This window comes from Peromyscus leucopus, chromosome 10, assembly GCF_004664715.2.
Source record: "Peromyscus leucopus breed LL Stock chromosome 10, UCI_PerLeu_2.1, whole genome shotgun sequence".
Classification (NCBI taxonomy): domain Eukaryota; kingdom Metazoa; phylum Chordata; class Mammalia; order Rodentia; family Cricetidae; genus Peromyscus; species Peromyscus leucopus.
Genome location: NC_051071.1, coordinates 61,457,393 through 61,469,485, shown reverse-complemented (window position 1 = coordinate 61,469,485; position 12,093 = coordinate 61,457,393). Strand labels below are relative to the sequence as shown.

General features: G+C 39.6%; 1 protein-coding gene across 11 annotated transcripts in view; it reads right to left on the bottom strand.

Annotated features, from left to right (window-relative positions):
- Positions 1–12,093, bottom strand: part of Fip1l1 (factor interacting with PAPOLA and CPSF1) — a 65,029-nt gene that overhangs the window by 13,676 nt on the left and 39,260 nt on the right. For 6 of the 11 annotated variants that reach the window (XM_037209104.1, XM_028858705.2, XM_028858918.2 and 3 more), the window contains one exon: positions 1,843–1,869. The exons of the other annotated variants lie outside the window; for them this stretch is intronic. In XM_037209104.1, coding sequence (XP_037064999.1) covers positions 1,843–1,869 — 27 coding nt within the window. The remainder of the gene's footprint in view (positions 1–1,842; positions 1,870–12,093) is intronic. 11 annotated transcript variants of the gene reach the window in all.

Genomic DNA, 12,093 nt, shown 5'->3' with positions numbered 1-12,093 from the left:
ACGCCCATGGAATGTCAAGAGTGAAACACAGTTGCTGAGCATCACTAATCTTTTCTGGGGACACAAACGTGCTTCTCTACGTCATTATGAACAGGAAAAAATAGAGCTGAAACTTATAAACAGTGTTTTAGAGCAATAACGTTAATTAACAGTCTGGTCTAACACACAGAGCACAAGTTGTCAGGACACCCGGTCTTATTTTCAGCACCACACATAGCCCATTTTGTGCACATAAGAAAGTTAGTCTTAATGCCTTACCTTTTCCACATAAAAAAGTAGCAGTTTTGCCATCAGATTATGTTTTGAAGAAACACAAATAAAATAGCATTTACGTCATTTAAAAATAGCCTGAGTTTCAGATTTATAGAAATTTCTTTAAAGTGTAAAATTTATAAGTAAAATTTAACCAGTAAATATATGTTCATAGCAAGACCATCTGCCATGAAATGTCTTAAATAATACAACCCCAATGAACTACTTTACAAAGCAAGGCACATAATGGGATTTTTGAATTGGTCTTGAGACAACTAATTTGCCCTTTGGATTGTGAGGTCAGTACTCCCAGTCACTTGCACGGCTAAATGAAGTCCCACAGACCAGCACAGCTAACGGGACCTCAGCACTCGTCCCTCTCTACTTCCAAAGCAGAATGGAAGTGTCACGGGAAAGACTTCAGAGCTCCACACTTCTGACACCTATTTAACAACCCCCGGGTTTAACAACCTCCACTATCAGGAAATGCACCAAGTCCAGCAGTTTCAACTCCCTGCCCTCTGGATCACAGCCTGCCGGAGACAAGTCCACTGCTGCACCCCACTGTCTTCTACGTACTGGCAACTTTCCCTACGGAGCCTCCTTCCAGTATTCTCTGGGACATGAATCCCAGCTCTCTCATTCAGTCTCTAGCCCTGCTTCACACTGTTTCCCCTTCACCGTGCCTGTCACTCTGTCCAGTTTTAGCATCTGTAACTCTTCTACTAACATCAAAGCAGGCCCAGCATTAGCAGTTACCACAGAGGTCAAGTCCACGTCCTACAGGACACCGCTTCACAGCCATACTGTCTCAGACTGGCCAGCCTGTCTCAGCCACACCCACACACGGTCAGTGACTGGATCCCTAGGTCAGTATGTACACTAACCTTTGCAATCTAAACTCCACTTGCTGCTCACCCAGGTTATCTGGAATTGAGATCCCCTCCTCTCAGGAGCATCCCTAGTAATCTTCTTCATCCTTCCTGGTTTTACACTGACCTCAGCAGATATTATTTCTATTGGGTTCACCATTACACAAGAAAAAGAAGTCCCTGACAAAAATGTAAACTACACTGGGCCACATGACCACTCCTACTGACTACACCATCACGATGCCCAACTAATTACCACTCTAAGAACAAGTACATGACTAGTTACTAAGTCATACACATGCTGTGTAGTTCAGAACTGATTTTCTCATGACAATGAATTATGACAGTGGGTAAACAATCAGAAGCCATGGTAAAGTCAAGATAAATTAGTTTTCTTTTCTCTTTCAGTCACTTTTACACACAACAAAAATTATTGGTCTAAAAGGTTTTCAAACAGTGGTTTTATTTTATATCTACTGTCTTCCTCACAAATTGAGAAGGTGAGAATATCTATTTCTATAGAAATGGGCAAGACAGGTTTAAGAAACCGAAATGTCTTAAAACTGGAATGAAGCAAAGGCAGAGCTGAAAATAGGACCTTGAAATCCCAGTGGTCTAGTGCACATTCTCACCGCATCAACACCGTCCCTCCTGTCACTATAAACTGGAAATTTCATGTTCATTAACAATGATGGAGAAAACATGAAAAAAGTTTTACCTGGAGGTGGTACAGTTATTGGAATACCTAAAAAACAAGTGATGAAATTTAATATAGTAACTGGATTTCAGAAGCTGGTATGTTTTTATGCCATCACCAACACAAACTTTGCAATCAACCCCTGTCTCGGCACCCTGGCTTAGCACTCAAGAAAAGCGCGCTGGTTTCTTGCAGGACAACGATTCAAGTACAGCATCCAACTTCTCTGATGAAAAACCAGTCTACCAACTTCATAACAAGATTGCCCACTAGCTAGAATCACAAATGAAGTTAAAAGGCACATCACTTAAAAAGCACACTTGTGATACACAAATATCAAACTCCGTAATATTGAAAAACTCACTAAATTTGGTCATCAGAAACGGATTTTGTTGGCTTAACACTTTAATGTAAATACTGCAGGTAGGGAAAGATTATACAACTATCAGTCACTTCTGTAAAGGCCAGTGTGGGCTATTCAAGGATGAAGACAGTTTTACTGCTGCTGCCAGGAGTCAATGGTCAACACTCTTTGATTGGAGAAGTGGAAAAGGCGGCTTAGGAAACTTACATATGGACACATGCATACACCCACACCCACACACCATATTAATATCAACAGATAATTGCCTTCTACACTGTTGGCAATCTAACATTTGAGTGTCTCCATTCTTTGTAAACATCATAGCCTTTAGGAAATAAACTGTGCATGTACATTCTAAATTTACATTGGCAAAATGTCCCTGTTAAGTACTAAGCAACTAAAATTAAATCCTAATTTTAAACTTAAGAAATATAAGAAAGCCAATGTATGACATGCAAGCTGGAACTACTTTTAGTTGAAGAAAAATAATGGTCTCAAAGTAAGAAAACAGGGAAAAATTCAAACAACTTTTTCATTAAAAGTTTTATATTACAAATAAATTCAATTGCTCAAACAGTTTATTAAATCTTATCTTTAAAACTGTATCAAAATTAGCTCAAAGGAAGGGGAACTAATTAACTTGCTAACTACATGCAAGTGAACAGAAGCACTTTCATATGTTTTCGTGACCATGGAAAGCTGCTGCTGGTTGACTGTAAAATGTTCTGATGGACATACATGTTTTACTGGAAGAAGGCTGTCATGAATAAGGGCTTACGACAAGCCAGTCGGTGGTGGCACATGCCTTTATTCCCAGCACTCGGAAGGGAGAGGGAGGTGGACCTCTGTGAGTTTGAGGCCAGTCTGGTCTACAGAGTGAGATCCAGGACAGTCAGAGCTACACAGTGAAACCCTATCTCAAAAAACTGAAAAAAAGACCTTACAACAGTATATGTCCTTAAAACACAGACTCAAGTATCCAATCTAACCCCATGAAATAAAAGGTTAGAAAAGCAGCATGAGTGAAAAAGTATGTAAGGCAGCCATAGTGTTCCCAACCTACCAAGCTAACCCACAGGCAATCCTATTTTCATCTATCCCAAGGTTTTAGCTTGGTGCCTCTTGGATCACTGAAGTCTAAGGACCTAGGAGATGCACCAAGAAATCCCAAATGGGGGAAGGCAGGCAGGCACAGTCCTGTTTTTATTATATATACTACTACTTAATATTCTTTACAACGGCACAGATATTTAAAACACTACTGAACTTCACTATCTGACTGTTTCACATTCAATGATGAATTTTTTTTAATGTGCAAGACTACTGCTAGATCAGTTCCCACCCTGTGATACTTTCATTCTAGTGATATTATCTAATGTGTTTGTTTAGTATTTATATAGTAATATTGTCTAAAGTGTGTACTTTAGCTACACTCACTAAAATGAGAATTTGTGCAAAAATGACACAATTACTAGTCGGGGCCTTCAAAACTTAGTCCTCTAAAGTATTTAAACTGTGAAAACAAATACAGAAGGCATAATTCCTCCAAAAGCAGGAAAATGACTGTGTTGGTTAGTTTTATGTCAAATTGATACAAGCTGGTGTCATTTGGGGAGAGGGGCTCTCAACTGAGAAAATGCCTCCCTCTGACTAGTCTACAGGCAAGTCTGTCCAACATTTTCTTAAAGACTGACGGATGTGGGAAGAGCCGGCCCTTAACGGGGTCCTGAGTTGTCTAAAGCAAGGCCAGCAAACCGGGAGGAAGAAGCCAGCCAGCAGGGAGCAAGACTTCGGCTTCAGTTCCTGCCTCCTTGTTCCTGCCCTGACTCCTCTGAGGATGGACTATGGTGTGGAAGAGTAAGCAAGGAACACCTTCCCTCTCCAAGTTGCTTTTGGTCACAGTATTTTATTCCAGCATTAGAAATCCTACCTAAAACCATTATTATCTGCCTTTAATTTTAACTGTACTATAGTAATACCACAGAAATGATTTTTAAAAATCAACTGGAACTAAGAGCAGAGTAAAAGAAAATACATGTTATATATGGTTGTCTTTCCACTTGGTGCCTATACAACAGAAAGCTTGCATGCTACAAGGGATCTTCCAGTGAGACCTTTATTTTATATAAGAATCTACTTCAGGGTAAGCATTTGGTTATAGAAAGAACTATAAAGTTGATGAAAAATAGAACCAATTCCTTGACAATTCCCAGAAACATTTTCAAACAATAACTAAGGAAGTTTAGTAAGTGATATAATAGAAAACCACATTTTCACTTAAAAATCTCCAGTATTTAATGTTTTATTAAAGAAACAAAACAAAATAATGTAAGGGATGGAAAATTCATTCCAAAATCCCCTTTTTCTTCCCTGGACAACTCCCTTAGACTTAAACATACAAATCAAGTGCTTTGCTTCTGTTACATATGTGAATCCATTCACATTCAATCACTTTCCTACCATCAGAATCACCTGGAGTTTGTGAGCACAGACTACTGGGACATTCTAGAGTTTCTCATTCAAAATGTCTAATGTAATATAAAAACATATCTGCATTCCCAAGAAATCCGCAGGAAATGAAGTCATTAGCCTGGGACCACACTCTGAGAACACTGGATTATAACCCACACTTCTAATCTTAACTTTAAGGAGACTCAGTAATACAGTTGAAAAGTACAATTAACTTTAAATTTTTATGAAACAAAGGCATTTTTTTTTCACGAGTAAAGCACAATGACAATATATACTACTGTTAGATACTCAGCAGAGGTGGGGGGGATTGAATAGAGATAGACACACAGAGAAAATGTTTAGCTTTTCCAGTATGTTATGATTATTCCTAAATGTAAATGGGGGTGCCGCATGCCTTTAATCCCAGCACTTGAGAGGGATCTTTGTGAGTTTGAGGCCAGCCTGGTCTATAGAGTAAATTCCAGGACAACCAGGGCTACACAGTAAAACTTGGGGGGGGGGGTGAGGGGGATAAAAATCTCAACTGAGGAATTGAGGCAAAGAAACAGAAAGACAGTATTCCTGCTAAATATTAAAACAACAACAAAAAAGTGACCCATGCCAGGAATTCCTGAACAATACTCTGAAGACACATAAAAAAACAAAACAACCCCCCCCAAATTATCTTTGAATAAACTCATTTTCATCAGTGACTTGTAGATCTATGTCAGAAGCTGCCTAGCGTGGTTCTACAAATCACTGATGAAAATTCCTTCATCTTGGTACAGATGCCTTTGCATACTTGTGGTATTTGAATTCTCTTCTAAGTGAGCAGGACATCACAGTTATTATGTGACACATACAGCACAAAGCCAGCAAAGACGGTAAGGCCAGCGCCATGACTAGGCGACTCCATGACTAGGCTACTCCATGACTAGGCTACTCCATGACTAGGCTACTCCATGACTAGGCTACTCCATGACTAGGCTACTCCATGACTAGGCTACTCTGCCGGCACTCTTTCGATTGCCCCTCAGATGGCGGGGAGAAGGAAGCCAGTGGAACTCAAGCCCATGTGGCCCACAACCTAGCAAAAGAAGAAAAGGGTGCTAGACAGAGGACTTCCTGCAGGGCTGCTCTTTGGGCTTGGCTCCCAGCACTCACACGGTTACTCACCCGCATCTGTAATTCCCTTTCTAAGGGATCTGACACTATTCTGATCTCAACAGGTACCCAGTATGCATGTGGCATACATGCAATTAAAACCCTCATACATGTAAATTAAAAAGGAAAAAGCTGATCTTTATCAAAGTGAGTGAGCTTAGAGACTAAGCCTTCCTCCATGACATCCCCAGAAATGACTGTGAAGTTTGAGAGAAAGTTTCCAGTGGAGAACTTAAGCTACTCCTAGGTTCCTAACCCAGACAACAATATGCTTCTTAAGCTACTATATTCTACATAATTTGTATTGTACTAACAGAAACACAATACATACCTACCTATCTTTTCTCCAGTGAGTTCAAAACAAAGGGGGAAAAGGGCAGAATTACATGAATTCTACTTCCTGTTTCTCACTAACTTCCAAATCCCATAAGTACTCTAATGTAGGCCTAGAAAAGCCCGACCTCAGCCCTGTTTCTACTGTAAGCCAAAGTTGGAAGCTTGTATGAAGACAGAGTCAAATGCGTATAATTTTTAAAAAAAAGATATCATTGAACAGAAATGCTTTATAAATCAAGCACATGAACATACAGACATACATACACAGAACACTGCAGAATACCATCAACTACCAGTTTTCAAGTTGCATAAGAAAGAAAGTCATGGTGAATGTATTAAAATGCTATGATCACAAAATTTAAGTCAACCGAGTTACCAGCATATTTCCTATCTAAAAAGCTAGTAAAAAAGCACAAGGTTTTATATTTTTTAATATCACTCAATCATCAAATTTATAAAAATTTAATTCCTACAGAAAATAAAATTCCATCTCCAAGTAAAACATATTCGATAGAAATGCCAATGTTTCAGAGAAAACTTACAGTTGATTTTATCAGCTCTTACATCCTATCCTCAACGTTACTGGAAAAACAGTCAACAAAAGGCAGACATTAAACTAGACTTCAGCCCTACAAACTACAGTGCCAACAGTGCACTGCATATAATAGTTCAGTCTGAGGATCTGGCTTATTCCATACAAACTTGCACAAAACCCTGGGTTTGATCCCAGATCTCCACCAACTGGGCATGGTTACAAATGCTGTAAACCCAGGAGCTCAAAGGAGGAGACAAGAAAAACTGAAGTTTCAGGCCATCCATCCCTTGTTACACAGACCATATCTTAAAACAACCAACCAATTAAGTGTGGGGCTCATACCTGTAATCTCAACATCTGGGTAGGCTGAGGCAGGAGGACTTCTCTAAGTCTGAGGCTAGCATGGACTAAATAGAGAGAGAACTGTTTTTCTTTAAGCCCTGGTAGGTGGCTTGCTACGGAAGTATTCTGACCTGAGATTCCAGCCACGTAAATGTGGAGGATGATAAAGGTGTGTACCCACAACCCAAATGCCACAGGCGGGCAGGAGCAGAGCACACAGGCAGAGTCCAGGGGCTTAGTGGCCAACCAGCCTAGCGGAGTGGTCAAGCTCCAGGATCAGTAAGAGGTGAGAGAGCCCATGTCAGAGAACTAGGCAGAGCAGCAGAGAAAGACACCTGAGGGGGATTCTCACTTCCACAGCAGCACACCACAAGCAGGCAAGTGCACATCCACCCCCTACACAGACAGACATTATGATGAGTTTAGCATCCATACCAAAAAGGACATTAAAAACTCATCTTAAGCTTTTAATATCTATGAAATTTATATATAAAACAGAACATAACATCAAAGCAAATTAACATTTAAAAGTCTAAATTATAAGCTTCCCCTAAAATTAGTTCATCATCATCGAATTCAAAATAAGCCAAACTCCAATGGACAAATAGGATCACTCCTCTATACGCTACCTAGGAAAAGCAAATTCAGAGACAGGAAGCAGAACAGAGATGACCAACACTGGGAATGGATAGAGTCACTCTTGATAAGGAGAAAACACATGGTGGGGATGATGGAAAGGTTTCAGGTACAGTGACTGAACAAAATAATTAAGTCACGCATGGTTAAAATAATGAATACAAACATTTGACAACAATAACTGACATACAAAAGAAGCTAGCCTGTAACACCAACCCTACTAATTTACAATATTTTATTCTAATTTTCAAATGATTTCAAAACTGATGCAGTCAGTTAAATATAAGAGAATGCAAGCCCAGCAGACAGTGAAACCTTAGTTGAATGGATTAAAAATATCTAATTCTGCTCTTCACAAGCTTCCTGACCTCTGTGTTCAGAAGTATCTACGCACTTCACACCAAAGGGGAAGGAACAATTCTAAGATGCTCTTGTGTGTGTGTGCACAGTCCTGTGACACAGCCTTCTTAGCATGTACAGACCCACTTCAACTTGGTAAGTAAAGAAACCACACCAGAAAACTGCCTGGCATTATGTAGCCATTTTCAAGTTAATCGCTTGAATTTTAAAACCTCCCTAGTATCATCCAGTTCAGTGTCATTCTAAAACAAAATGAGTTTACAGATGGACTGTACTCAAAACAGGACCTTACAAAGGAAGCATTCACTATATGAGATACTGGCTTAGTGGTTCCACTATTACTTGGAAAAGCAGACTAATACTACTGTGTTCCTGAAGCAATTTCACAGAACAGAATTTTCTGATTCATTAGATACTGAACGGATTTGTGACTACAGAAGCCATGACTAATTGCTCGTTCTCTTCAAGTTACTCCTACTACAGTGGTTCTAGTACTTTAGCATTCCCAGGAGTCTCTTCCATCTTCAACTGAAGCAGCCTCCTCTACTCTTCATTCTGTGCTGGTCAAAAATACCCTATCCCGCTGTGTTCCTGAGGAGGTTCACACATGTCTGCAGAGGGATGCCCAAGGGAAAGAGGAAACAATACACCTCCTCCTGTCAACTACTGCACGCTATCTTAGGAGGGAGCTGTTTCTGTAGCTTCTATCTTTTTGAAAAATGTTTCGATGTTATGTGTATGTGTGCCACACGCAGTGCCCCTGGAGGTCAGGAGAGAGCATCAAAACATTTGGAACTGGAGTCACAGATAGATGTGAGCTACCACGTAGGTGCTAGAAACCGAAGCCAGGTCTTTTGTAAGAGCAGCAAGCATTTAGTGGCTGAGCCATCGCTCAAGACCTATCAGCTCATAATTTTAATAAATATTTAAGAATATTCACATGATGAATCATACTTATAAACTCCCAGTGATGACCACAAATTTTAACTTCCAAACCAGGGCATATAGACAAATTTAGTTACGCTGTGATAAAAGGTGTGAGGTAGGCTAGGTGGTGGTGGTGGTGGTGGCGGTGGCGGTGGCAGTGGCGGTGGCGGTAGCAGCGCACATCTTTAGTCCCAGCACTCTCTCTGTGTTTAAGGCCAGCCTGGTCTTATAAGTTAGGTCTGTTCCAAGCAAATCTAGACATGTAGTCATTGTCTTTTTTTTAATAAAGATTTTTATTTATTTATCATGTATACAGTGTTCTGTCTGCCATGTCTGCCTGCACACCAGAAGAGGGTTCCAGATCTCATTATAGATGGTTGTGAGCCACCGTGTGGGTGCCGGGAATTGAACTCAGGACCTCTGAAAGAGCAGTCAATGCCCTTAACCTTTGAGCCATCTCTCCAGCCCCATCATCTTATTTTCTTAACAAGAAAAAACTATTAACATCCATAAATATGGACATATCATTACTATATCTGTCTCATTATATTTAGAGAAAATTAATTTTATGAAAAGTTAACATTATAAAGAAAGTCTCAAAGGGTTTCCTCCTTTATGTTTAAAAAGGCAGGGGTGTATAAGAAAAACATAGTACCTTTCAAGAGGCAATATCCAAAGAGACCCTACCCTACATGGCTTTCTTTTACAAGGTGCACATGATTCTACAGTGGTGAAATTCCAGTGGTTATAGCACAGCAGAGTGTGCTCGTGGATCTAGGGCAAACGGCACCTGAAAAAAGAGCTCCCGTTTCACCAGTATGTATCTACACACCCACACGATTCAGCGTGTGCACAGCTGAGTGAATGTACGACCTGGCAATCGGAAAGTCACCTCTGGTGCTATGAAAACACTAATATGTGGCTAATTAGTTCTATCAGCTAACATACTCAGGGAATGCCAAGTGTACACAAAACTAGCACTATGGGAGACACAGATGGACACGTGGTGTATTCCTGGCAATAGCGCACACAACAGTAAAATCAGGACTAATTCAGATGGTCTCAACTAATAATTTAGTGAATGTATAACTCCAGCTAGCAAACATGCCATGTTACCTACTACTTAAATATGGCTAAAAAGCAGGAAGCTGAGCATTAAGTATTTAATTAGACTAGCCTACGGGAAACCAAATATACTATATATTATAATGTCACAGATAACCTGAACATTATTCAAAGACTTGTTAGCTTTAAAAGATGATCTATTTTTTTTTTTTCATTTTATTTATTTTGAATGTTGGAGGGGGTGGTGGAGGTAGGGAGTCAAGTAGAGGTCAAGAGGTCAGCCCTCTCCTTTCACATGTGGATCACGAGAATCAAATTCAGGTCACCTGGCTTGGTAATAAGTGCCTCCACCTAAGACTTATTGTTATTATAAACAAGGGTAAGGTTAAAGAAATGTGTTTTGAATATTATTTTAAAGTGTGTTGCATCTCTTCATACATCTTTTGTTAACAATGCAAAGATGTGTTACATTTGTTTGACTACATAAAATTAACCTGCAAGCAGGAGGCTGAATCAGCAAGTAGCTGACAGGAAGTGGTAGGAGGAACCACGTGTGGCAAGGGCTTATAAGTGGGGCTAAGGGGAGAACACTAGGTTTTCCGGAAGATGCCAGAAGGGAGAAGGTTAGCACTTGCTCTTCAGCCTCTCTGAGCAAGGAGAATTCCACCTTAACCTTTGAATCTGAGTTCTTTGAGAGGGATAGGGATTTAGTTAAGTTCCTTTAGCAGCTTTGAAAGAGTCAGTGCCTGAGGGAACAGAATCCCCTCAGACTGCGGCCCTGTGGCCTAATTCTAGCTGCGGAGCTGCAATCTCTGATTAGGACAGTCACTGCTTAAAAGGCAGCCACAGCTATCAAGAAAAACAACAGAAATGAGTGTGATTTTGCCATTTGATAAAGTGGAAATCTTCCACATACTACCCTTGCCAATCTATGAGCAATATCCCACATTCTCCTGGTATTTTATAACAGCACGGTATTTTTCACTATTTCATACCTTTTCCCTTCTGCTTTCATTGGCAAACTCATTTTAAATATACACTGCTTTATTAGTAAATAAGAACTTTTTTTTTTCATTTTCTTGGTCACTTGCAAAAACATGCATGCATCTGGAGAACATTATACTAGGCAAATGAGTATTTGCCTAGTGTTTGACAAGGGGTCAAACACTGAATGAATGAACTCACATGTGAAATCTAACAGACAAACTCGGAGAAATGCAGGGTAGAACGGAAGTGATCAGAAGCTAGGATGAGAGTTGGAAATAGGAAATGTTCACTGTACAAAGCTTCAGTCTTACACATTTACTGTACAGCAGTGACTACAGTTAATTACAACTGTTTATTTCAAAATAGCTAAAAGAATAGGTTTTGAGGCTAGAAAGATGACTCAGCTGATAAGAGGACATACTGCTCTTGCAAAGAATCTAAAATCAGTTCCCAGTACCCACATCAGGCGGTTCACAACAGCATGTAACTCCAGCTGCAAAGGGTCTGTACCTGTGGCCTCTGTGGACATCTGAACATATACACAGACATACACAAACATATACACATTTTAACTCAAAATCTTCAAAATAGATTTTAAGTAGTTTTATCATAAAATATGTTGAGTATGTGAAATAAGATGTAAGTAAGCTTAAAATCACTCCATAGTATAAATACATAAATCAAAACACATTGTGCCTCATAAACAAATACATTTGTGGATTAAAAATAATTTTTTAAGATTTTTAAATTTTCAAAAAGAACTTTAGTACTTTACTCAAAATTTCATTATTTTTGCACCATAACACTCTTTTTTCTTCAGAGAATAAGGGCTTCATTTAGGAACCACACTGTATGATCATTATGAGTCACCTTTTATCTAGCTAATTCTCAACAAAGACTTAAGATTCACAGGTCTAGTCTATGGTGGATGTGGCAATGGTCTGTGCTCTGTTTGTTTAGAAACACTATCTTGGAGGAAACATTAGTCCTACAGCATTTCAAAACCTCTGCTTCAGGATAACAGATTTTTCTAAAGAGCATTTCTCATAGTATTTTCTCATCGTAGTTCAGAGCTGAAGGACAGTGAAGGACCGTGGGGTTCAAA